The 27,118-nt window shown below is 47.4% G+C and overlaps 1 protein-coding gene across 9 annotated transcripts in view; it reads right to left on the bottom strand.

The window, feature by feature from the left end:
- LOC119434118 (uncharacterized) overlaps positions 1 to 24,788 on the bottom strand; it is a 210,484-nt gene extending 185,696 nt beyond the window's left edge. For 5 of the 9 annotated variants that reach the window (XM_037701437.2, XM_049658187.1, XM_049658190.1 and 2 more), the window contains exons 1-4: positions 24,682 to 24,788; positions 22,134 to 22,282; positions 11,411 to 11,522; positions 5,743 to 5,882 (exon numbers count right to left, since the gene is read on the bottom strand). In XM_037701437.2, coding sequence (XP_037557365.2) covers positions 5,743 to 5,882; positions 11,411 to 11,522; positions 22,134 to 22,221 — 340 coding nt within the window. In that variant the 5' untranslated portion in view covers positions 22,222 to 22,282; positions 24,682 to 24,788. The remainder of the gene's footprint in view (positions 1 to 5,742; positions 5,883 to 11,410; positions 11,523 to 22,133; positions 22,283 to 24,681) is intronic. The other 4 variants (XM_049658195.1, XM_049658188.1, XM_049658194.1 and 1 more) reach the window with 3 other exon arrangements.
- Positions 24,789 to 27,118: the final 2,330 nt, after the last annotated feature.

Consider the following 27,118-nt stretch of genomic DNA (forward strand, 5'->3'; position numbering starts at 1 on the left):
AACCTAGCAATTGATTGAGACCCACGCAAGTGCAAGCGGGGGATGAAGATTAATATGCAGAAGACAAAGATAATGTTCATAGCCTGGCAAGGGAACAAGAATCAGGATCGTCAGTCAGCTCTAGAGTCTGTAAAAGAGTGCGTTTATCTAGTTGTCAATTACTCACACGGGACCCTGATCATGAGAACGGTATTTACATAACGATAAAATTGGCTGGAGTCCTTACAGCAGCCATTGCCAATTCCTGACTGGGAAGCTCCACTGTCGTTGCAAGAAAGGGTACAATCATTACATTCTACCGGTGAGAACCTATGGACAGAAACTTGTAGGTTAACAAAGAAGCTCGAGAAGAAGTTAGGGAGCCCACAAAGAACGATGAAACGAAAAATGTTAGGCCTAACGTTAACAGACAGAAAGAGAGCATGGTGGGATCAGAGAAACAAACGGGATAGCCGATATTCTAGTTGACATTAAGCGCGAAAACAGTTGGAGCTGGCAGGCCATGTAACCCGTAGGATGGATAACCAGTGGACCATTTTGGTTAATGAATGGATACCAAGAGAAGGAGCGCAGTCGGGACGGCAGAAAACTAGGTGGAGGGATTCTGAACTTGGGAAATTCGCAGGCGCAAGTTGGAATCAGCTTGCGCAAGACAGTGGTAATTGGAGATCGCAGGGAGAGGCCTTCGTCCTGCAGTGGACATAAATATAGGCTGATGATGAGTTTGTGTCGGGGGGTGGGTCAGAGTGCGAGAAACTCGTTTGGACCTTTCCATCGTGTGGCATGTGCACCATGCCCTTCACGTGCACCATGCCCCTCTGGAGCTCCCTGAATGAATGAATGAATTAATTAATGAATGAATGAATGAATGACTGAATGAATGAATAATGATGAATGAATGAATGAATAATGAATGATGAATGAATGTGTGTGGTTTAGTGGCGCAAGAGCCAAGTATGGCCAAAGAGCGCCATGCCAGTGTTTGTTAGTTCGCAGTTCTGGAGCTCCCTGGGTGTTGCCACATTAGCCTCTTGCGAGTAAGAAATATAATGGTGTTGACAGTCCGCCCAACGGCGCCACCAGAACATTGTTCGGCCGCAAAACCAGCGGACGCGCCGGCAGGACGAGCGTTCGTTGAGACACCAGCATGCAAATGGCCGAGGTTTCCTAGGTTATGGCCCGGCTCCATCGGCCCCTGAGCCGCCGCGCCCCTCACGCAGCTGCGGCTGACGCCTGTGCTACAAATATACCGTGGCTGCAGCACATGCGCCGGCCGCATCTCTGTGGAGGGCACTGCGGCTGAAGGGCCGATGGGCCGTTGCTACAGCAGACACTATCTGTAAGCGCTCTCCGCCGCGGCGGGCGGCAGTGAGTGCCAGAACCTAAATGATGTTTCTAACACCGTGGCCTCTTGAAAGTTGTAATTATCCGTGAACCCCCTCAAAAGCATTGCAGAAACTACAGCGCTTACCTTTCTGCTAACTTTAAAGTCTAGAGGGAAGTAGCTATAATGGTAGAGAGAGGGGGGGGGGGGGGGAGGCAAAGAATGGGTAGAACTAACACAGTCGCGAAACGAGTTAATAACAGCCTTGCCACTCTCGTAGTTCCCAGACAGGGGGAGAGGACGGGAGGGGAAAAGATGGCGTGAGAAGGCCATAGTAAACAGAAGTTGGGGGCAAACTGAAGGTACGATACGCTTCTCCTAAATCTGAAAAATAAACACCGTGGCAAATTTGTCAAGCCGAAACTGACGCAGAGCGTGCAGACGCAAAGCCACATTAAAGCACTGAAGTGTCTAGGTGACATTACGCATTCGGTTGCACGTCAAATCAACACTTCTGTGCTTGCCACGGTAACTTGACCGCAATGAAATTGCTCGAGGTCACGGGTTCAAACCCTACCGTAGCAGCCGCAGGTCGACGGAAGCTAAGTACAAAAACGCTAGTATTTCAACGTTTACAGAAAACATAATCCGATTGTGGTTTTGGCACGTACAACCCCATAATTCAACTAAAGTGTAACACTTCTGGAACGATCCGATTTGCCATGTGAGGCAATGATAATGCTCAACCCTCTGAGGGATTATGAACAATAGCGCACAACAACGCCAGAAGCTAACACGTCTCCCTACGTGTTCGGTGTACTATGCAGGACCAACAGCAGTTTGTGCACACAAGTAACGTTTAACGTCAACTCACAACTCTCGTATTGGACTAAACGCTGAATAAATGAAACATTCGCCGTCAACATCACCCGATTAGCGCTAATCAAAGCAAACATCATAGAGAGCGTTGCTTACATCGATTCCCACATTGCGTGAGAGCACACCACACACCACACACACACACACACCACACACACACACACACACACACACACACACACACAACACACACACACACACACACACACACACACACACATATATATATATATATATATATATATTTGAACTGCTTATTGCGCAGACCATAGGAGTACCTGCTGTTTTGCGTTGGGCTTCTTAAAGATGGCCAATTTTTCAACAATCACTTTGGATGAGGCACCTTGTCAAGCACTTTCACGAAATATACAAATCATGTCTTTCTGACCGCGGATTGTGTAAGAGAGATCGTGAACGAGTTCAGTGAGCTGGGTAATCGTAGGTAGACGTCTTCGAAATCAAAGTTGGTGGGAAAATATTATATCGTAATTACCAAGGCATGTCCAAAGATCTTGAGAAACCATTTGCTCAAGAAGCTTATAGCAAGTACTTGTAAGCAAAATTGGATGGAAGTTCTTATGGTCATTACCGCTGACATTTTCTGTACCCGTGTGACATTAGCTTTCTTCGAAGCCTTCGGAATGTAACCACTCGTCATCCAAGAACGCAAAACCATTGTCAAGTACTTTCAAACCCACACTGCACATCCTCTCAGAAATCATCGGCATCCCAGTGGTGCTGGGCCGCTTATTTAGAGCGCAAGAGGAGGGCGAGAATCTGTTCGCAGCCGGACCACTCGTTTAGTACTATCATCTGCTCGCGTCAACTCTCGCTCGCGCTGTTTGGTTTGTTTGTTTGGTCCCGTTCGCGCTTGGTTCGACTGTCATGGTTGCGATTGTTTTGTAATCTGATTCTATGCGCCACGCGAATTGTGTAGTACTTTCTGGAAGCCACGCGGCAGCATGCAACGATTGCCTGGAACCTTCGACGAGTCATGTATAAAAGCCGACGCGCTTGACCCGCAGATCGCCGGACTTTGTTACATGTCCTCTCTCAATTCTTTGCCTCAATTACCACAAAATGAAAACATGTTACCGCTGGGCTCAAATTCGCATTAGGGAGTATTCGTAATCGTCCGGTGAATTTTTTGTCAATATTATTGTCACGTTTTAGTAACGGTGAACAACCACAATGAAAGAAAGCAATTCACAAAACCTAACCGTTTATTGGGCGAACCTGTGCCCGCAAAACCAGAAACACTCAGCCAGTGATAGCGACCATGACACTCGTTGATCACCGAACTTGATATGGTGTGACGAGCGCGTCGACTTTTGTACACGACATCGTCGATAGTTCTGGATCACTGGTGCCCGCGTTCCTTCCAGAAAGTACTGCACAAGTTGTGTCGCGCATACATCTGATTAAACAAGGTTCGGCGACAACATACACGGATGGACCAGCGATAACATGCGAGAAACTTCCAATACCGAAAGGCGCGTCTTGCATTGAACGATAGCATCGTACAACAGATTGTCTCGTGAGAAACGTTCACCGAAAGATTAATAATTTACACGCGTGTCAACGCTCCCTCCTAAAAAGCTTAGTCCCGGTTCTGCGAACAGAACACGAAAGCGAAAAACAAAGGCACACGCAGTAAAGAATAATATCAAAGCAAAAAAGTTCACCGACGATTACGATACTCCGTAATGCGAAATTTTATTTTTTCGCAATCGTATAATTCTGGAACCCTTTCCACAGACTGGAAGACAAGCAAAGTAATTCCGATCCACAAATTCACGGAAACTCATAATCCCAACTACAGGCCGGTGCCAGTAACATCCGTACCCTGCAAAGTAATGGAACACGTTATCTTCACACATCTAGTTCATTTTATGGAGGGCAACAATTTTTTCACTCCCACACAGCACGGTTTCCACAAACATTTTGCGTGTGACACCCAGCTCCTATCATTCACTAACGACTTGCATGTATATTTAGACACTGGTTTTGTAATTCACTGCATATTTCTAGACATTGCTAAAGCATTTGACAAGGTAAGCCATTCGCTACTGTTACATAAACAAAGCTTGCTTAATATTGATCCCGCCATAATTACCTGGATACGCGCTTTCCTTACGTCTGGTGTTTAGTTCGTCTTTGCTAACGATGTCTCATCCCCTTCGGCGCCAGTTGGTTCAGGTGCGCCTCAAGGATGAGTGCTGGGCCCTTTGTTGCTTCTTATATACCGGGTGTTTCAGCGAACACTTTCAAAATTTTTTTAATGTTTGCCGGCAGCGATTGCAGAATTCTAGTTTACGAGCTGGTCTACTCTAAGAGGCAGACATTACTTGCACAATAAAGTGAAATGCATAATCGACTAATTACCAAAAATGCACTAATGAAGTTTTAAACTAATTACCTTATGCCCATATTGCAATTTACAAACTCTAGCCGTGGAGTTGGAGTCACTTGGAACGAATTTTCAGGATGACACCAGTTTCGAGATGTTGATTCCCGAACTTTGCGGAGAAATGCACTGGCGTTCCAGTTACTTTTGTGCTTCAATGCATAAGACGACGTTTTGTTGAGAAGTTCGGGAATTGTGGAAGTTCGAGCGTGTGGTGGTCGGTTGTCAGACTTGCGACACAAAGGCGCCAATGGAGAGGGTGCATGTTGGGGAGGAGGAGAGGGAGTGGGGACTACTGTCGCGCAAGCTCTCGCACAAAGCGAGAGGGCGCTACTGTGGCGTAAGCGCTCTCTCGAGTTAAGGGAGGGGCGATGGGCGTCATGAGCTCTCATTCGTTCGTTCGGGCTAATCACGTACAATTACAATCATTTTTGATGGTATCTGCTAAATGTTTAGGGGCGAAGCTCCTTATAGCGGCACCCGTTCGTCCCCGTCGTCGTAGTAGTAGTGTGTAACCAGTCTGAGAAAAATGAGAAAAAAAAAATTCCGAAGTTGTGTCCGTAGCGCGGAATCGAACCAGGGACCCCTCGCTTCCGAGCGCGCGGCGTTAGCCCACTACGCCACGAAGCGGACATGGACACACGCACCACGATGGCTATAAATACCCAACATTAACGAAAGGCCGCGTTTCTAGCGCGTTTCTAACGCGTTTGTGCTAGCGCGTTACGGCCCGTGTAAGAAGCTGGTGTAAGACGCTGTGGCCTCTCCGCCTTACCTTCAACGCGTTTCGAACGCGCTGCCCAAGGCGGTGGCAAGTCAAGTTCAAGTCGAGGAGCGTTTATGAATACGGGGGGGGTATACTCTCTCAGCAGTCATGTGATGGCGTCGGCAAACGCGGTGCACGTTCCGGCATGTGTAAATGGCTGCGTAAGACGCTGTGGCCGCTCCCCCTTACTAGAGAGTACTGCACGTTTCTAACGCGTTTGTGCTAGCGTCCCCTTAAGCGGGAGATCCGATGATTCCCTCAGGAGCTTCGCCCACTCATCATCATTCACCCCGTGGATATGCTGTGATTTTTATTTTCTTGGCGCAGTTGAAACCCGTGTCTTTCGACTATGGTAGAGGTACTTACCGTTGGCATGCTCAACGCAGGGCAGTTGCTCTTGCACGAACTTATCCATTCGCTGCAGTCGTCTGGCGAGTGGCGGAGCGTCTCCGCATCCACTAACTCGCGTCAGTTTCAGCAGGCACGCCTTGTATTCTCCGAATTCCCTGAAAAATATGGCACTGAAGAATCAGCATGCCGTTTATTTGTTATTTATATATAAATCGTGAACCGCTTGCGGCGCCGAGCGCAGTATCGCCATTTCAGTGCGCTGATGTGGAGGTACAGGCAGTTTTCTCCATATATATATACAGTAGAATGATTCTCTCGGTTAAAGCAGAAACATATCACCGGCTTGCGTTTGGAGGGTTATTAATGTTACTGAAACAAGTTCATCGAGTGCACACATCTCAATGACCTGGGATTACTCGTAAGAGGCAATTCAAGTTGTTTACTAAATACTTCGCTTTTAACAAGGTCATCAGAGTACAAATAACCCTGACGTTACGGCTGGTTTCGAGAAGTCCCGTATTTCGGTCGTAAAAGATAGTGCCACTACACGCTTGCCAGGAAAATAGCAGCCTCGAGCGTGGTTTAAACAAACGACCTTAAAGGACCCCTCACCTGGCGGCACAGCAAATTTTTTTCGGTTATACGCTGGAAGTTGTTTGTGCCCTTTAAAGAGTGTTCTACCGTAAGAATTATTCAAATTAGTTCATTAATAGCAGCAATAGAGGTATTTGAAGTGCCGAGAACCCATATTTTCAGGAGGCGAGCGTCACCGCCAACATAGACACGCTCTCCACTTGTCCCGTTTAAACAGCGCAAGCGAAATTCCTTCCCTGCGTTATCCCATACCGGAGCCGGGCTGCTAAGCACGAAGTCGCGGGATCGAATCCCGGCCACGGCGGCGGCATTTAGATGGGGGCGAAATGCGAAAACACCCGTGTACTTAGATTTAGGTGCACGTTAAAGAATCCCAGGTGGTCCAAATTATTCTGGAGTCCCCCACTACGGCGTGCCTCATAATCAGATCTTGGTTATGGCACGTAAAACCGTATCATTTTTAATACCGGAGCCGCAGGATCGCGTGAGGAATACGTTACCGGCCCCGCCTTCAATTTTTTTCTTTCCTTGGCGCATTTTCGCTGAATGGGGCACTTCCGGTGATGGTCTCGCGCGCAAGCTGTTCCGTTTGTCTCGTTTCGCGCAGCGGACGATTTTGCGCATTTTGCACAAGAACACCTGATTAGCGGCATAAGTCAGTGCCACAGTCACGAGCACCGAGGCAGGCGCAAGATGATGAAAGAGCATGATCGCGGCGCTGAAACACGGTATAACATAGTTTCGTTCTCTGCGAGCGTGACTGCACGACATTGTAACAGGCAGACGAAACGAAGTACAGCCTCCCGCATTTTTAGCTATATGGCGCGAGCGTCCATCACGCATCATTTTAGCGCCTTTAAGCGGCGATAATCAGCGAGACCGGCAGAGGTACTCTCAAGTGCACTAAGCCCTCTCCTGTGCAAAGTCGTCTAATGCGATGTTCCCTTCAGGACGACGTACGACGACATTACAGTGTTCTTGCGCGATATATGTAAAAATGCGGGAGGCTGTACATCTCTCTTGCTACGGTACGACGTAAGACGAAAACACGCAGACATTCGGTTTGTATTCTTTATTATTGCTCTAAACTGTAATTCGGCTATTGAAGCAGCAGATTAAACACATAACTGATCTTGCCTTGACTATTTCTCAAAGTCACGTGTCATTACGAGTGATGTCACAGTACTGTCATGTACTATGTAGGCGCACTTGCACGGCACCCGCGAGGAGAAGGGCCGAACGGCGTTTGGTTTGAAATTTCAGTTCTTTCGGCGGCGCGTAGGCAAGCAATACGTAGCAGACACGATCGTTAGCGCGCATTGTATGCACAACGCCTGTCAGCTCAAAATCGCTAGACTAGGTGCGGGGCCCCTTTAACCGAAAATACCCAGGTTCGAGCAGGCTTTCACTGCCGGCCTTTCATCGGCTTTCCATCCACAACAAGACTGTTTGATTGTCAGGTTTAAGTCACAGCTGTGTAGAAACAATACTACAAGAAAATGTGGCGTAAGTGTCACGTCGTGAGCTCCCAATATGGCGGCGAAGCCACAATGCGGATGATGCGCAGTATTCGCATGCATTAGCCTAGCTTCATTCTTGTAGTTTCTTATTAGTAACCTTCCTGAAGTCATAGCAATGACAATAATGCTTAGCCTAATTTAGCCCCTCGTTTCTACCATAAGCTATATTGCAGGATAATTACAAATGAGACATTTACTCTGTAAAGACATTACGTAATAAAAATTGCGGGAAAGCCACCTTCAGGAAGCAAGTAGACGCAGTGCCCTTGAGCGCGCACTGCAGTATATTTTTAACTCGAAAATAATTCAGCATTTGTATAGGTCGGCTTTTATACATGACTCATCGATGGTTCCAAGCTAAACGCTTGTGCCCGCGTGCCTTTCAAAAAGTACTACACAGTTCGTGTCGCGCATACAATCTGATTACCCGAGGTTTGGTGAAAACATACACAACAGATGGAATCAACGATAACATTCGAGTAAGTTCCAAATCATGCAGGCGCATCTTGCGATGAGCGATGTAATGCTGTTAGCCGATGTAATGCAGTTCCGAGAAAAGGATAAATAGGTGCACGTGTAAATATGTTGGGCTTGTGCACTTTTTGTGACATGTCTGCAATATGCACTTGTTCTGTCATACACGGTTGATTGCGCGTCACGCACATTGCGCGTCACACTATACACGGTTGATTGCGCGTCACGCACATGAACAGCCCTCTGGTATTTACTAATGAGAAAGCATTATGTGTCCCATGAGGGCAGTAAAGCCGACGTTGTCCTCAGCGAGTGCTCCCCAAAATAATGATCTGCGTTGATTAAGGTGAATTAAGGTTGGTACAAATTAGAGGAAGGTGGATTAAGGTCGATCAATGTTGGTATAAATTAGAACAAGGTGAATTAAGGTGGTTTAAAATGGGTTAAGGTGGATTAAGATTGCTACAAATTATACAAAGGTGTATTAAGGTTTGTACAAATTAGAGCAAGGTGAATTAAAGTGGATTAAACTGCATTAATGTGGATTAAGGTTGGTACAAATTTGACCAAAGTGGATTAGGGCAGAGTTGCCAAGGACACGTGACAATGTATGACGTCACGTATCATGGACGTAACCAATTTATGCATTAGAGAAGTCATTCAAATCACATTAGATCACATCATACATAAGTGACTGTCAATTTTGATTTATTGACCGATTTATTAGTGTGAGTGGTGAAGGAGAACGCGTCACGAAGTATATTCCCAGCGTCCACATCGTTTCCATTCTTGTCCTTGATTGCGTCGTTTAAATAATTTTTCAAAATCACTCGAGGTATGTAGCACAAACGCATCGAGCTCGATTACGCTCGAGGTGGACATTACTTGCACGAGAAATCCAAAATTAATATTTCACTAATTAACGAAGTATTGCTACTTACCTTTAAAACTAATATCTTTAGGCACATATTGGAATTTGCTAATTGTAGCCGCTGACAAACGTTGCACGTTGCGCTTGTGAAGTCATCCTAAATGCATTAGGTATAGTACACCCAACACAGCAGGAAAGAGCGACACAGAACGCACGCGCACATGGCGCTAACTTTCAACTACAAGTTTACTTGCGGGATCAAAGCATGGAGGCATATACCATTCACTGGGTGCGTAACAGAACACGTGTTCGGTGCATGCTGACAAGGATATCACGCCATGCACGGGGTCTATCTTGTGAATAACATTCACGCCATAGAGCAATTCTTTGATATACAGGTTGTCCCACGTACCTTTAACCATACCTTTAAAAACTATGCAAATGCCACGTTAGTGGACAAAACCAATGTAATGTTGTTGGCCGTCACTTGTAGATGCTCAGACTATTATTGGGATAGCAGTTTTATAGGCACTCCAGGCGCATTCCTGCTGTCGGCGTCGCCGTGAGGTTCCGTATAAAGTCCACAAGCGATAAAATAGTCGCCGCGTGCCGTATGCTGTATGTGCGAGTGTGCGACGGTGAGCTGGCGATCGCGGCTCAATCTCGCACACGCAAAAGTCGCAGGTTCGCCCTTTCGGGCGAAACTTTTAATTTTGTACTGTTCTTTTATAATTAAACTATTAGTCTTAGTTAATTATTCAACTTCTCAAATATTAGAAGTAAATGAAAGGTGTCAATGAGAAAATTGTAGAGCAGCATGAACAACTTTCGATCCAGATTTGTACTTCTCAATACGAGGTACATAAGTGCTTTTTTTTGTAGCATGACAGAAGCCCACGAATACACGAAATATGCCGTGAGCGGCCAGTCGCGCGGCAATTTTTCGTCTATCAAGATTGTTCCATTCTTCCATGGCCATACAGCCATCGAAGAATGGGACAGTCTTCCCGAACTTGCCGTTCTTCAGCGTGATCCAGCTAAATTTAGAGTCTTTACAGCACTTTTTGTTTGATCATTTATGTAAAGCAGTGTTTCATTAATGTCTTGCACATTCTCTATTTTAGTTTTGGTGCTGCTGTTAGATGCGTAAACTGTCGGGTTAAAATGATTGTAATTTATTTCTTTAGTGTGCAACTTTTGTATTTCATTGTCTGGTTGACTGTCAATATGTTAATTACTGGTAATCATTGTTTCTGTTATGCATATTTCTCTGGGTTCCCTCTTTTGCTGCTCCTCCTTTATGTATTGGCAGTTTCTGATTGCTTTAATTTTCCACTGCTTCTATTACTACATTTGTAAATTTTAAATAAATTTGTAAATTGTAAATAAATTTTGTGCTTTGTTATTCTTGCCTCGTACTTATTTTTTTGAAGAACGACTGCCATTCTGTTAATTACTGCATTCATTTTGTGTCATGTCTTTTTTGTTATTCCTCGTCTCCCGTTTATGTAATGCCCTGTAAAGGGCTATTAAGGGTAAAATAAATGGTGATGATAACGATATGTGTGCTTTGATCCCACAAATAAACTGGTTGTTAAAAATTCGCGTCATGTGTGTGTTTGTCTTCCGTGTGGCTCTCTTGTCCTGTGTCGGATGCTTCTGCGCCTAAGGCATTTAATGTGTAGCCGTTGACTTCGAAAGCGATGTCCACTTTGAATGAATTCTGAGGATGACATCGATTTCGAGATACACATTACCGAAGATTTGTGACGAAATTCTGTGGCGTTCCAGTAACCTTAGAGATTCAATGCATTAATAAGAAGGCGTTTTGTTAGAAAAGTAAGTGGAACAACATTTCGGTTATACTGCAAGTTTGACAGCGCTTATCGTGTGACCTGTGCCATTTTTAAAGCTTGTTAAATTTGTGCAGTGAGATATGTGCGCTAAAGTAATTAGAGAGTTCATTAGTAGAACCTTGCTAGTTGTTCACTTATGCATTTTGATTTGAAGTCTAAAAATTCTGCCTATGTTTAAAAAAGACACCCAGTATAATCAACCATTAGCCCTGTTATGAGCGCTGTCCTCAAGAAAGGCCTGCTTCAAGACAAAAAAAAAAAGATATCCTGCAGTATGTATTATTCTCGTGGCAATTGCAACGATTACAGTAGTCAGGCTGTGCTTCAGGTCCGTTCAATGAAACTCCTTTTGAGTTGGTTGTACTTACGAGCAGACCGTCTTCGCCTTGAGCTCGATGTCGTGTGCGCTGGCTGGGCCAAACTTGGCGTCGCACTCCCGCAGGCTGGCCGCCAAGCTGGTCTCGTCGCAGGCGCCTGCTGCTGCATCGTGAGAACAAGAAATAAATACGTACGGTGAACGAGGGCACACTGGACTTCACAGCTACGTCGCAGTGCATTCAAACTTAAATTCTGGGCTACAGCATCGCAGATCTCCACTGCGGGCTATGGGGGTCACCATAGGGGGAGGGGCTTTCAATTAAGTTTGAGCCCCTGATGTACTTTAAGGTGTACCTAAAGCAGGGTACACGGGCGTTCTTCCATTGCGCCCCTGTCGGAATGTCGTCGCCAAGGTCGAGAATCAAACCGACAACCTCGCTTTCAGCAGTAGAAAGACACAGCCACTGTGCCGCTGAGGCAGGTCAGCGTGCATTTACCGGCCCTGCAAGTTTGACTAAATTAAATCTTTCTCTGCGAAGTCTCTGTGATCGTGGATTTCGATGCTGGGTTTCTTAGCGAATAGCTCGCATGCAGGACAGCGCTAACGTCCTTACAAACCTCACCGTCCTGGCTTCTGGATTGTTTTCTACGCCATTACTCAGTGACAAAATAACTGGTGGCTAAATATTCTCATTGAAAGAAATACACGTCATCGAGAGCATATTTTCCTAGGGCTTGGGGCGTGGCGCGTCCGCTTGGTCGGCCTTTCGACGAGTAAAGTGTAGTTTATTGTTGCACTAGCTCCAGGATCCACCTGCCGTAGTCGGCACGGCGACTCTCGTTACGGTGTCATTGACTCATAGCAAAGGGGCCAATCCCTGAGGCAGTGTAATGCACCATCACGTGGGTCATGTGGTGGGGGCATCCGTGTCTTGCCGTCTTCACTGGAAGGTAGGTGATCGCTATGCTGCAGAGTGTAGCGGTAACCCGCTGTGCAGAGTACAGCCAGTTCCTTAGAATCACGTATTTAACCGCTTCACAGAAAGCTTCGCTTCTCAGATTCTAACTAGTGCGTTCATTCTACCTAATTTTTTTTAATCGCGCAAGGGCAATATCCTTATAAAGTTTAGCAATCTTTGGTGACCGTGGAAGTGACTTTTGTTGTGGTGACCATATAACATTGGCATGGAGCACTTCGCCTAACTCGAGAATTCAAACGAAAGCGCACGAGTGTGCTCCGCTATATGCGTCTAAACGTTGTGGTGCCAAATTTTTTTTAACCTCTAGATTAAACTTTCGTCATAAAGACTGTGTCATTACGTCACGACGGGCTCCAGCTGACTATATTTGCGAAGACGCAAAACGTTCGCGACCAAAGCTGTAGATTTGCCGTACAAAGAAACAAGAGCAAAAAAAATATGCAGCCCCTCCCCTGTCGAGAAAATGGGGGTAAACGAAGCTTGTCGTGTGTTTCTTCAGCGTTCCTCGGAAGAAATTGCGCTGATGAGTACCACGTTGTGCTCGAATCACAACCGGTCACACGCACTGCAGCTGGCTCCGAAGTTCCGGTTGAGAAAATCGCGTTGAAACCTGTCCGTCGCACCGGGGAAGTTGGCCCTAGCGTTGCCGACGCGTCCACCACCGTTGTCGGGTTCCTGGAGGGCAAGACGACGCTGACGTTTCACCTGGGCTTCCGAAGCCCTAACGCTAGAATCGGACCGTCGACGACGAGCCCTTTCCCGAGCGACTTCGCGGCGCCGTTGCTCAAACACAGCCAGCTCCTCGGCGGAACGCACCACGCAGCCTTCCTATCCGGATCTCCGAAAGTGATCTAAGGCTACGGAAGCCCGGCGGAGCGCGCGCAAACCCCTTTCCTTCCCCGCGACACACCAAACGACCCTGATTGGTCGTGTGCGTCACGTGATCTGGCACCGGCGCAGCTTTCCCCGCACCTGCTCTTTCTTCCTTCATTACTTTCTTTCTTTCTTGTCCCTGGCTCATACCCTCATGTCCGATCCGGGTATGCGCCACACGTGAGTTTTTGCGCGACTACAACGTCACCGAAACTTGTGAGCCAATACAAACTTCGCTTGAAAAACGATTGATGCCGCTTACTGCCAGTGATGTCCTTGTGATGTGGTGAAATGTGGTGCGCACTAACCGGCAGTTTTTCCCATGGAAAAACTTTTCCCAAAAGGGGGCTTATGTGATGTGTAGTGCGCGACACGGTGCGTTGGTTGGAGACAAACAAGTATAGCAGACGACAAGGACTGCGCGCGCGGAGGCGAATTCTTTGCTGGATGGAAGACGACAACGTCGAAGAGCGTCCGGCACGTGAACGCGCGGCGCAATAAGAAACAATTAAAGAAAAGGCATCCAATCCGAAGAAACCACGATGCTTCGAGACAACGAATCAGCCAGATCGGCAGGAAAGTGAGCCGCGCTGGCAGAAGAGAGGGAGAGTGCCAGAAGCTGCACCAGGAGAAGGTCGGCCACTGGACCGGGAGTTGAAGAAGGGCCGTGGCGTTCCGAACCCGAGCCACCAGGACTTGACCCGACCGGGGCCTCCTGCCAACCCGTTCCTCGGCATCGCTACTCTGCCCAATCGTCAACTGCTGCCCGAGGCCGGCCAGCTTCTGCGCCCGTGGACAGAACGTGACCAGTCGGGCTACGGGCCGGGTTCCACACCCAGCTGCCTGGCCAGAACGCCGCTGCCGTCTGCCCCCCGTGCCGCCCAGGCTTCTCCCTCCAAGCCAGAGCTGCTACGCTCCGGTATCCCTGTCAACGATCCAATACACCGACCTTTGGTGAGATCGACGCCACTTCTTGATCCGTCTCGGCTCCGTTTCTCCGCGTCGAGACTGTTGTGCGCCCACACGTTCGCGGTCTGCCCGAACTTGCCCGACATCGTTAGCATGCTAGCTCTGAGTGTTTCTTATTGTGAGTTTTTCATTGAGTGTTTGGTTTATGGTTTTCTTTTGGTTTTCAGTTTTATAAATGTTTTGTGTGTGCGTTCTACAACAAACGGCTTTGTCCTCAATTGGGTTCTCGGAGGCTCCGCCTAAGAGAACCGTCTGAAACATTAAAATAAAAGAACCTGTCCTCACACTCCTCGGGGCTGATTAATTTCGTCAAGCTAAAGTTATCTTACCGCGTGCACAGAAATAAAAGAGCGTGTTTGAGCATTTATATTCAACTGCGTCACCTGCGTTGTCGAATTGATTCTGCTACGCTGAGTTAAGCAGCAGGCCCATGCCGCTGAAACACTGAACGCGGTAGACAAAATTAAAACACTTTCGGGGTTCACTGTCACGGGAGCCACAAAGTAGGCTAAAAGGAGCGCAGCAGTGGGTTCATTTTGACCACCTGTTGCTCTTTAGCGTTTTCACAAAGCACATTGCACGAGCGTTTTCTGATTCCGCCCCCATGGGAAAGCGGCCGCCACGACTGGGAATCGAACGCATACCTCTTCGAGCACCGCGGCTTGTCATTCCCACTCAGACACATACCACGCCTACACCAATACCACAAAAACATGTCACATTTCCCGCGTTTGCACGACAAATGGCGGATCGCATCGAATTTCTAGCGCATCGCGCCCATGTAAACAGCGGTAATGCGCCAGCAAGGCGAATCGTAGTATTGCGCTGCGAGAGGGTAGATCATGACTGGTAAATTAACTCACGATGCGCCCGTAAACGCTGGCGTATCGCATCAAGGGACAGAGGAAAGAGTGAGACGGCTGCCATCGTGCGTTCTGCTCTACTCACCGACGAAACGCCGTCACACCCCTGCAGACTCTGCAGCACACCAAGGCCTTCCATCTCGGCCTGATACGTGCCGCCTATGCCTGCCGGTTTTGCTTCGCCCAGCCATGGCGACTCCACTCTATCCCTTCTTTCGCTCCCACTTACCCCTCCCCGTTGGCGCTGAACCGTGCTCCCTCAAGGGCTGCAGAAGACAGCGTCAACCTTTCCCTTTCCCTCAAGAACCACTTATCATCATCGCTGAAAACAAGTTCCGCCTTGCTAGAAACCACTGTTGCAGACGCAAGGGGATGCACCGTATGTAGTCGCGTGATGCACTAAAAAATGCGATACGCTACAGTCACGTTCGTGTAAACACTCGCTGCATCACCATTCGCCGCGTCCGGCATATCACGGCACCGGAAAAAAGCCAGGACATTCAGAGCGCCGCTCCAGCTCAGTACTCTAGGGAGCGCTCTCACTTTCGCCGTAGGACCGCGACCGCGATCTTGCGGAGTTACGGTCACGTGGATGCTGAAACTTCTGTTAGCACGGCGTCTGCAGCGGCGGAGCGGCGGGGTCGCGCTGTGTTGGTCCGCCAGTTTTGTTTATAACAGTCCGCTTCTTGCCTCCATTTGCACTGGTTAGCCCCTTTATATGTTCGACTTGAGGACGCTTTTGATGCGAAAGCGTCAAATGGCCCATTGAGCGATAAAGCCGGCGTCTTTCATGGGTAGCAGCAAAACGGCACCTAAACTAGTATTGCCATTGGCTGGGACGCCACGTCACGAGCTGCGCCTCGACGGATTAGAGTGGGCGAAAGGGAACACCTACTGCAACGTTAGCACGCCAGGTGTTGCGTGAGGGTAGAGGGCACCGCGGCATGGGTGGCATGCGGCGTTGGCACCGCAGGCTGCTGCTTGCTGACTCGGGCAGCACGTGCCGCCACGGTACATCACTCGCAGCGCAAAACTCAGCACCGTTCAATTGGACATTAATGCCTTCTAATTCGCAACTCATAATAAGAGCTTAGTTGTCCTAGGATTTTTCTCTGACTTTAATCTGGAGCGGGCTGCACGTCGTTGCGATCCGAGTTGCAACGCGGTAGAAACCAATGGAATGTACCATTACACTGTCTACTGAAAAAGGCAGGCACATTGGTTACCTGCCATTACCGTGCCGACAATGTCTACGCTGCCCGTGTTTCAATGAAATGCATGAAATCTTCAAGAACTATAATGAAACTGCAGGAGAGATACTAGAAGCCTTCACCACAGAAGCAAACAGTGAAAAATATGTTAGTGCCACGTTGATGACCCTGATAAAGACGCATAATTAGGAATACCTTCGTTGCAAGATTCGACAACAGCGACTTAGATGCTTCTATTGGCACATTTTGTCTGTGTTTTACTTTTCATGCGTACAATTTGTTGTACAATTTGTAGTTAAAGAATGTGCCCGCTTCTGTCATTGTAATATTGCGCAAAAGTATTAAGTAAATATATATTCCTTTTCATACATTACAGGAAACGTTACCATCATTCCCTAGAGAGAGTTCTCTCAATGCTCACATTCCTGAACTAACAAAAAAATGTGCGTAGCACGTCAAAGAAAGCTAAGCGTATAAATCATGTTGTTCAGTTGCTATCCGAGTTGCCTAATAAGTCTCATACCTTTATGTCAGTATATAATACGTAATTAGAAGATGGACGCCGTGACAAACTTTAACCTACATCCACCACTGATCGAGCGATGTCACACGTCTGTGCGACCGGCGTCCACAGCGAACCAGTGGCCAGGACTGCGGTCGCGTACTATAAGCACATCTGTGCACAAATAACACGCGATCTGATGTGACTGTACGTACACAATTTGTAGTTGCAATATGATCATCATCATCATCATCACCATGAGCCTATATTTTATGTCCACTGCAGGACGAAGGCCTCTCCCTGCGATCTCCAATTACCCCTGTCTTGCGCTAGCGTATTCCAACTTGCGCCTGCAAATTTCCTAACTTCATCATCCCATCTGGTTTTCTGCCGACCTCGACTGCGCTTCCCTTCTCTTGGTATCCATTCTGTAACCCTAATGGTCCACCGGTTATCCATCCTACGCATTACATGGCCTGCCCAGCTCCATTTCTTCCGCGTAATGCCAACTAGAATATCGGCCATCCCCGTTTGTTCTCTGATCCACACCGCTCTCTTCCTGTCTCTTAACGTTAGTCCTAAGATTTTTCGTTCCATCGCTCTTTGTGCGGTCTTTAACTTGTTCTGGAGCTTCTTTGTTAACCTCCAAGTTTCTGCCCCATATGTTAGCACCGGTAGAATGCAATGATTGTACACTTTTCTTTTCAACGACAGTGGTAAGCTCCCAGTCAGGATTTGGTAATGCCTGCCGTATGCACTCCAACCCAATTTTATTCTTCTGTAAATTTCTTTCTCGTGATCAGGGTCCCCTGTGAGTAATTGACCTAGATAAACGTACTCCTTTACAGACTCTAGAGGCTGACTGGCGATCCTGAATTCTTGTTCCCTTGCCAGGCTATTGAACATTATCTTTGTCTTCTGCATATTCATCTTCAACCCAATTCTTACACTTTCTCGATTAAGGTTCGCAATCATTTGTTGTAATTCGTCTCCATTGTTGCTGAATAGGACAATGTCATCTGCAAACCGAAGGTTGCTGAGATATTCGCCGTTGATCCTCACTCCTAAGCCTCCTAAGAAGGGAGACGTTAAAGAACTGAAGAAATATAGACCCATTTGTGTGCTTTCAGTATTGTATAAAATATTCACCAAGATAATTTCCAATAGAATCAGGGCAACACTTGACTTCAGCCAACCAAGAGAACAGGCTGGCTTCAGGAAGGGATATTCTACGAAGAATGATATCCATGTCATAAATCAGGTAATCGAGAAATCTGCGGAGTACAATCAACCTCTCTACATGGCTTTCATAGATTATGAAAAGGCATTTGATTCAGTAGAGATACCAGCAGTCATAGAGGCATTGCGTAATCAAGGAGTACAGGAGGCATACGTGAATATCTTAGCAAACATCTACAGGGATTCCACAGCTACCTTGGTGCTCCACAAGAAAAGTAGAAAGTTACCTATCAAGAAAGGGGTCAGGCAAGCAGACACAATCTCTCCAATGCTATTCACTGCATGCTTAGAAGTATTCAAGCTCTTAGACTGGGAAGTTGCAATATGTGAAGTAAAAAGCTCGATGATACGATCACGGCTAATACGAATTTCCGGATGATACGAATTTTTCAGTGGTCCCGGCCGAGCCCCATTACTTTACAACGTGCTAGAGAACGGTTGTTACGAATCGATTTTCGGCCTGCGTCGGTTGATACGAATAAACGCCGCCCCACTGACGGCCGCGAAAGAGAACAGCGCGCAGTCACGCGCTTTCTCCCGTTTTGGTGCGGAGGCGCGGACGCGGCGCCGCACAGCGTGGACTCCGCGACTGGGCGCGAAGAGTTTGAAGCGGTGGCGCTTTTGTACTTTTCATCCTTTTCGGCGGCCGCCCATAGGACGGAGTGGCTGCTGTGCTTTGGGCCGCGTTCCTTGTGTTTGCGCCATTTTACCTAGTCGCAGCGAGCTATGTCTACCGAGATAGGATTGTCTACCGAGATAGAAGGACATTAGAGACTTTTTCTTTAAGAAATAAATGCTTTTTACGTACATGTGCCTGAGTGAGTTCACCTCTGACTCTTTAATTTAGCTACAGTCGAATCTTGTTAATTCGAACACGCTTATTTCGAACATACCGCGCACCGACAATGCTCTTAGCAGCTCGCCAAATCACGCGGCGGCGCTTCCGACCGGCATTGCTCCGACACCGCCATAGAGCAAAAAGCTCAGGCGAGACCCCTCAATGCCGCGCGCGAAGGAACGGGGGGAAAAAAAGAACCCGCTGCGGAAATTTCCTTCTCTCTCAAATTGCAAGGCCGCCGTATCTGCATCGCGCCGGAACAAGCGTGTACGCGCCGACTAGAGTGTTCTAGACAACCGTATTCTAGCACACACTAGTGCCGACGTCTCAGCCACGCGGATAAAATGGCAGTGAACCCTTCTCTATTTTCTAGTCACATGTTGACCTTGCACGCTGCGGCAGCAGCGCAGAGGGAAGCAGCGGCGGAGGCGCAGTCGGGCCAACGAAACTACTCACGCCCGCAAACGCTCGCTTCCCGATAACGGCAGAAAACGAAACTTCAGGAAGCGGCTAAAATAAGCTGGCGCCAGCACGGCGGCGGGCGCGCACGGAGATGTGCGCACGGAGTCGAAGGCAGCGTTGCCAGATTGCACAGTAGGGACGACACCAGAAACTCGCTAAAATTTCCCCAGATTTCACGAGAAGCTAAAATTGCCGAAAAATTACTAAAAATCATCATTTCTTGTGAATAAACAAACACTCGCGAAAGTTCTTAAATTTTTTTGTTGCAACTTTAGCGAGTGTTTGTTTATTCGCAAGAAATGTGCGCGTAAAGTGGGTGCGTCGAACTCTGGACTACATAATTAACATTCGTCAAGTACTCACTTTATTATTTAGAAAGTCATGATGAGGAGCCTTTAATCATCACTTGGAGCATCGTAGATGTCTGATCGAAACCTGCTTAGCATATCGTCTGTGATAGCAAACTTCACGCAACAGCCGTCTCTGGAGGCACACGCTGTGCGAATTCGTACAATAGAATCCAAAGTTTTCAGAGAGATCTTGTTTCTATACTTTGTCTTCACACAAGTGACCTGACTGAAGACACGGTCCACCACTGCATTGGACACTGGGCACGAAAGGCATGCCAGCGAATACAATGCAAGTTCCTTGCAGGGCTTTTCACCCATGGCATTTTCAAACTTGAAAATCCCTGCCCAGAATGTTGCAGAATCCTCTGGAAGTTTGCCTTCGAAGACGGCCTCCTCAAGATGCACAACAATTCTCCTGTATTGTATTTCAATAACGTCCAGGTTTTCCTCAATGAGATGTTGAAGTGGACGTTGCAAAACAGAATGTCGTGCAGTTTGAGACAAGACTCGCGAAGGGTGAAGTCCACTCATGCCCTGAAAAATGGCTTGATAGGAGGGAAGACGCTTTTCCTTCACTCACTTGGATGGATGAATGGATGAGGTTGAACCCTTTAAACCGGGCGGTGGCATACGCCACCTAGCCATGACTATTAACATATTTTGTACTTTGTGGTGGGTGAAATTTCACCCCTGCCTTGATTTTATCCACCAATCAGATATCCTCTGTTTGGTTATTTCTACCCGCTTAAAGTCTATTTTGCCTTCACTGTCCCTAAACCCCAATGCTTTTAAAAAATCAGCCCCGTTGCTTTGCATTGTAGGGTTAAGCCCTTTACAGAAAAGTATGAGGTGTTCAGCCGTTTCCTCTTCTTCTCCACACGCACAGCACAACGTGTCTATACCTTGGTACTTGATTCGGTACATCTTAGTCCGCAATACTTCCGTCCTGGCTTCAAACAACAAAGAGGTTCCCCTAGAATTATCGTAGATATTTTCTTTGGCAATTTCTTGCTTGAAAGTTCGCTATGTTCCCAGTGCTGATTTCGTCTGCATCCCTGTTTTCCACAGACCCCTCTCTGTTTCCTTAACCTTTTTGTTAACCGCTGTTTCCTGGTTTGCACCCCTCCTGCAGTCTGAATATTTGATTGACAGTTTTCTGGTCAGCTTCCTCCATTTTGTATCAACATTCCTCATGTACAAATAACAAATAACTTCACTTGAACAGTTGGCGCCGTCTAGTGAAGCTCCTCATAACTAGACATGCGTTGAAAATAGAAGCTTTGGTTGACTGTGCACTCTATGCCCTAGCGGTAGCTTATCAGCCTTACGTTCGGGCGGCCGTAGGCGCTCCCTAGTGGTAAACGTTTGGATGAGCAGCGACAGTGGGCAGTATTTCGGTTGAGTGGTTTTCCCCACATTTCACCAGATGTTGTCTGGTGTAGAAGTTTGCTAGCCTGGCCACCAAAAGCTCCAGATTTTCACCAGATTTTCGAAATCTGGTGACGAGTTTCACCAGATGGCAACGCTGGTCGAAGGAGAGAGAGCTACGAGGGAGTTGAGAGGGAGGGCGAGGGGAGCCACCGAAGCGGCGGAGTTGACGCGGCCAAATCCGCTTCCATGCCGCCCTCCTCCCTCACCTTCGACGGTCTCCGCGCGCACCCGTGTGCCGGCGCCGCCCGCTCCCTGAAGCTTCGTTTTCTGCCGTTATCGGGAAGCGACCGTTAGCCGGCGTGGGCAGTTTCGTGGCCCGCGCTTGCTATGCGCTTGCGCGCCGCGATATTTCATGACTCGCACCGTTCGTGCATCGTGCTATGGTGCACGAATACTTCAAAAATATGTCCTTTTAGTTCGAACAAATTTTCGGGCCCCTTCGAGTTCGAATTATCGAGATTCGACTGTAGTTTTAATTGTGTTTCGATGATACGAATTTCGGCTAATAAGAATATTTTTCGTGACCCCGTGAGATTCGTATCATCGAGCTTTCACTGTACTTATTTCGTAGAAAACGTCCCAGAGACAAACAACGCCACTGTGAAGCGCGCAGTCACTTATATATGACCGTACTACTCGCGCAGATTCCACAGCGTTACCAACTAAGCACGAAACGGTATATATATATATATATATATATATATATATATATATACTACTTCGCTGAGAAGCGATCTCCGATATTTTGGAATCAGCGAGGTCGGGCTCCGCAAAGTACAATGCACCACAAAATTTTACGGACCACGGCATTTAAGACAAAGGTGAATATATCTGCAGCCCCGCACGGCAAGCTTGGTAATTCGCATTGCCAGCCTCGACTAGTACATACGAACAACGTTGTAACGTACGGTTTCGCAGGCTACTGTTCCAGGCTGCTCGGAAATTCAACGTTTTCTGAGATCCCGTGGTCCGTAAAATTTTTGGAGTTGGCTGTACTTTTGTACCATGCACGCCCTATGTGCGAGGTCACTGCGCAGAAAACGGCGGCCCCTTACGCCTCGGTAGTTCGGTCTCCGTAGTGGCGGCGCGACAACACGCAGCCAGCGTGAGCCAGGCGCCCAGGATTCCAGCGAGAGCCACCATCGCCCGCTGCTGGCCCGGGACCGCGCTGGCGCGTCTGCCGAGGGCGGGCACCCACCGGAGCCTGCGAGAGCAAGGAGTCGCAATTAGGGCTTCACAGACTTTTTTAACGCGACAGCGTTTTCCCCAATTATTGACACTCTACAAGAGAACCACCAGCCAAACGATTGTCGGGCTCAACTGCGAAGATGTCGCCGCCGACAGTCTGATGATGATGATGACGATTAATGGGGTTTTGTGGCGCAAGGGCCAGGGAAAGCCAAAGAGCGCCAGACAATGGTATGTTGTAGTCGACATTGTGGTCAATGTCAGAGCGTATATGTGACACGGCCTAAAAACATTCGCTGTAGAGTGCTTAAAATATATGCTTAAATAAAATTATGACAGTGACACATTGGGTGTACAGTGACATGTTGGGCGAAAAGATATGCTGCGAAGCGGTGACATACTAAAATATGTGACTGTCAGTAGCACTACTGGCTCATCGGGGCCCTTCGTGAGTAAGGGCGTGGAGGCGTGTGCTATACAAAACGCTAGCATCGCAACAGCGGCCTCTCAATAGAGGTCGGGTTACGAATTTTTGGGGCTAATAGCATGCACCGCCGATTGTCTCTGCGTAAACGCTGCTGCTGCCAAATGGGCACTAAGGAGGAAAACGACTTTAGCTGTGTTTGTAAAACCCTTATAAAGTACAGAATAGCCGCTCTTAACCACGAGAAGATCGTTGGCAAGCCATAAAATAGGCAAAAACACAAAACTAGTGGTGAGGCGACCTTGAAATTCCCCCCACAACTCGCCCTGACCATCACGGATTTTGAAGCTGCCTGCTCAGGCTTAGTGAACGTATTGTCGGCAAAAGTGGACTACATCACATTCTAAAAGGACTGAACTAAAGAAGTTTCCAGAATTTTAACAGAATCACAATGCCCAAAACGCAACAAAAAGAAACAAAGAATGCTATGCAATTCGTGACGTCGCACTGACGTACCAGCCCTGGTGCTGTACCAACCCTGGTGCTGTGAAAAAAACCTTAGCGGTCATTTTCTCCCCTAATAATCGATCTATCACAATGAAATGAAGGAACGTATAGCTTTCAAAAATAATTTATCAATCTGAAATTATTCAGCGCTGATCAGAACTGATCCCTGTCACACCATCCCAGTTTTCGGCTTGTTAAGTTGTCTTTCCGTTGTCCGTTTAGAGAAATTACGCGCAGAACTCGTATCTATATGACATGACCAGAACCTGCCGTCGCTACTAAAAGCGCCTTGTTTTGAAGAACTTCGGGAAATCACCGCGTTGACAAGGGGAGTGGAAGGGAAATACGGCATCATAAATAGCGTGAATGCCTGCTGCTATAGAAGCAACTGCATGTATAATGCATGACGCCCGCCACATCCTTGCGCCTTTGTCATTTGGCACGCCAACGTGTCCATTAAGAAGCGACATACACAGCATTGTGCATTAGGCTACAACTGTGAAGCCTCGTCGAAGGCAAATTAACAACTTACGTTTGCCACCAGCGCCATCATATACGCGTCGCGTCTACGTCACGCTTCGATGCAGATTGCGGAATATCCAGAATAGACCCTCTAGTTATGGGAGAGCAGCACTGTAACTGCGCGTGCCCCGAACAGCGCTATGACACATAGCCTATATAGGCGAGCGGAGGGAGCAATTTTCAGTAGCACATGCTACGACTTGACGTCAGCAAATTGAACGCCCATCTTGAGGCGTATGTGTCCCGCTCCTGACATGGCTGGGCACCGCCGTGTTAAAACGTAAAGGCGCATGAGCTGCTCGCAACACGCAGGGTCGTGGAGAGACATTGGCTGGACGAATTGGGCTAAAGCAAACATTGATACAGACGCGCGTCTGTTATCTTTCAGTATGTCTAACCAGCGCCTCGTCGGCGCTGGTCTGGCCGTTTTCGTGGCCTCTCTGCCGGACAGCGGCAGAATATTTTAGTTGCGCACTCAAACTGGCCGCCTTGTGGCCAGGGCTGGTTCCGTATTGCGCAACACAGACACGACAGTTGGCGCAAAGCCATAGCCAACAACACATGTGGTGCAGCGTTGTCATGCGGCACCTGACTGGTCGAGATTACCGACGGAGCTTTAGCAAAAATATTGTATGAGGTTATCCAACAAGACAGAGATTTACAAGAGGATAAAGCCAAATTGCTGGCAGTGGTCAGCCAGAGATGTTCCGGGAGTTAACTTTCCAACGAAGGGAGTCGCGTTGACGCAGATGCTCCCGTACTCGGCCCCATGCCCAGGTGCTGAAGAATACAAGTCGCCTTGTCGAAACTTGGCTCCGGATACATCAATCACTGTGTGCAGGCGCGTGTCTTACTTCAGCGCCAGCGAGTGCAGACACTGGCTATACACCGACCGCGCGCGCACACGGTGTAATTCAGCTTTCAGAAACTGCGGAAGATTGTCGTGAAACAGTTGCCCATACCTGGAACAGGCTGCAGATCAGGCTCGCTCAGATGGCCGTCGCCCGCGTCGTTCACATGGCCCACCCCGTGACCGACGGCCGAGAGGACTGCCTCCTCTTCTTTGTTCTCGTCCTTGCTCTTGTGGCGAAGATGATGATGACCTTATCATCTTTGGCGCATACCCACTCACGGGGATCGGCCAAGAGTCGGGCAGACTTTATATATGTGCTAAGTGTATAAATTTAGCAAATGTGTCAGTTTTAATTTTGGTACATATATTAAAGTAAGTAAATTCTAAGACAATTCACTGGATAATAAATATATAAAAAATATACACACTAATACAAGAGGCAATAATGTTATGATAAATGGAATAATATACGCTTAACAATGAAATCGGTTTCATTCAATAATGAATTTCTCTATGGCAATGCATACCTTCCTGTAGTGTCCAAGCACAGAAGCTCCGAAAGACAGCAGTTGCGGAGTGTTCAATGGTAGGGCGAGCTGTCGCATTGCAATTTGCAATGTTCTTTTTCTCAGGGAGGAGAAACGCCGGCAGTCCAGTAAGTAATGGTCGATCGTTTCTAATGCGGTCCAGAAATGGCACAAAGGGTAAATCGCCAGACCATATCGGTCCATGTAGAAATTTAGGCGTGGGACTCGACATCGCAGCCTCGTTAATATCACTTCTGTCTGTCTGAATTTGCAAAAGTTCCTGCTCCAAGGGAATTGTAAGTGCTGCAGTTCGGTGGATCATGCTAGATGTGATTTCGCTGCCATAAGGCTGTATCTTATAAACCTTACCGACGTTATGAAACCCGTCGTTGGAAGAAGGGAACACACAGGGCCTGTAATAGAAGCCTTTGCCAGGCTAAGGACTGACTCTTCTTTGTTCTTTGGCTTGCTCTTGTGGCGAGAAAAGAAGAAATGATAAACAAACCCTTCGCTCGTGCTACAGAAAAAACACTGACTTCGAATTGATAGCCGAGTCGTAATGTCGCTATCAATATTCCATATCGTGGAATAAAATTGGCGGTGCATCCATCAGAGATGACTGTCGAAGTTAATGCTATCAACAGTCTATCTTACTGGTTGGCGGGTAAATATTTATCATATGTTTTATACGATGGCTATCATGAAAGGCGGCGCACACCCAGTGACCCAAGGTGTCATGAAAGAGGTTTAAAGGGACTTTCAACCGACATTTATGGACCCAGTTTTTTATGGCGCAACGAAAAGCTCACCATCGGTAGTGTAACCACCTGCAGCGGTTACTTCCAAAAGTGCGTGGATATTTTGTAAGCAGAATTTTTCGATCTGAGCAGCCTGTAAAAAAATGAGTCCCTCCTCCAGCAACGCTAAGTGACAGCGATGCCGATACCCCGGCTCGCAAATTGGGATAGCCGCTCGTCGTCCTGCTTTCACTCGAGGAAGTGCAACTGTGGTTAACCACCTATATCTTCAATTTCGAGCCACCTTTAAAGGTAAATAGACTGGTACAATAATTTTGCATTGCTGTACAGACCTTTGTTATAGCTGCACTGCGTTTTTCCCCCCAAGTACACGCCTACGTCACGGCTAGCTGGCCCCCATCGTCGTTATTCAGTCGATTGATGAGCCAAGCCAAGTCATCGAAAACGAAGGCGAAGGCAGCGCTACTTTTCTACTCACTACAAACGAAGGCTTATCTGCACGTTGTAAGTTAGAAAAAGCTTATAATATAAAGAATGCTACTGCATTTCAATATTAATAAAAAGACCAGGAGCAGCATACACTAGTAGAAGGTCACGTGGTAGACCTCCTAAATAGGTTCATGTTTTTGCCGCATGGGGCGCCAAAGCTCATTTTTCACGACTTTTATTGAATAACTCAAAATATAAATCCACGTTTAAAAAGACAAAACGGGCCCGTTCTAGCCAATACGATAGACGATCTTTCCATCTGCGGGGGTATCTCAATTCATGTTCTGAGCGGTTGATGATGATGTGTGGTGTTTTATGGCGCAAGGGCAAGTTATGGCCAAAGAGCGCCATGCCAGTGTTTGTGAGTGTGCAGTGGAGCGATGAATTCTGAGAAGTAGATGAAGCGTATCTGTAAAGGAGCCTAAAAATAATCGCTGTAAAGTGCGTAAAATATACATGTACTAAAATCATGGCAATGACTCATGAGGTGTACTATGAAATGAAGAATGCACTGAGAAAGAATGACACGATATTTAAAACATTTAAGATGCAGTTATTGGCAAGAAGCACTACTGCCAAAACAGAGCCCTTGAACCACAAGGGCCTGGAGGCATGTGCTATAAAAAACTACTATCACAGCGACATCCTCTGGAGAGAGGATGCGCTATGACCTCAATGGGCTAATAACATGCAGGACGACATCGTTCAAGAAATCGACGACTGCTTTGGCGTTAAAAAGCGGTACTTCACCAAGAAACATGATGGGATGAAG

Source organism: Dermacentor silvarum, chromosome 11 (assembly GCF_013339745.2).
Source record: "Dermacentor silvarum isolate Dsil-2018 chromosome 11, BIME_Dsil_1.4, whole genome shotgun sequence".
Lineage (NCBI taxonomy): Eukaryota > Metazoa > Arthropoda > Arachnida > Ixodida > Ixodidae > Dermacentor > Dermacentor silvarum.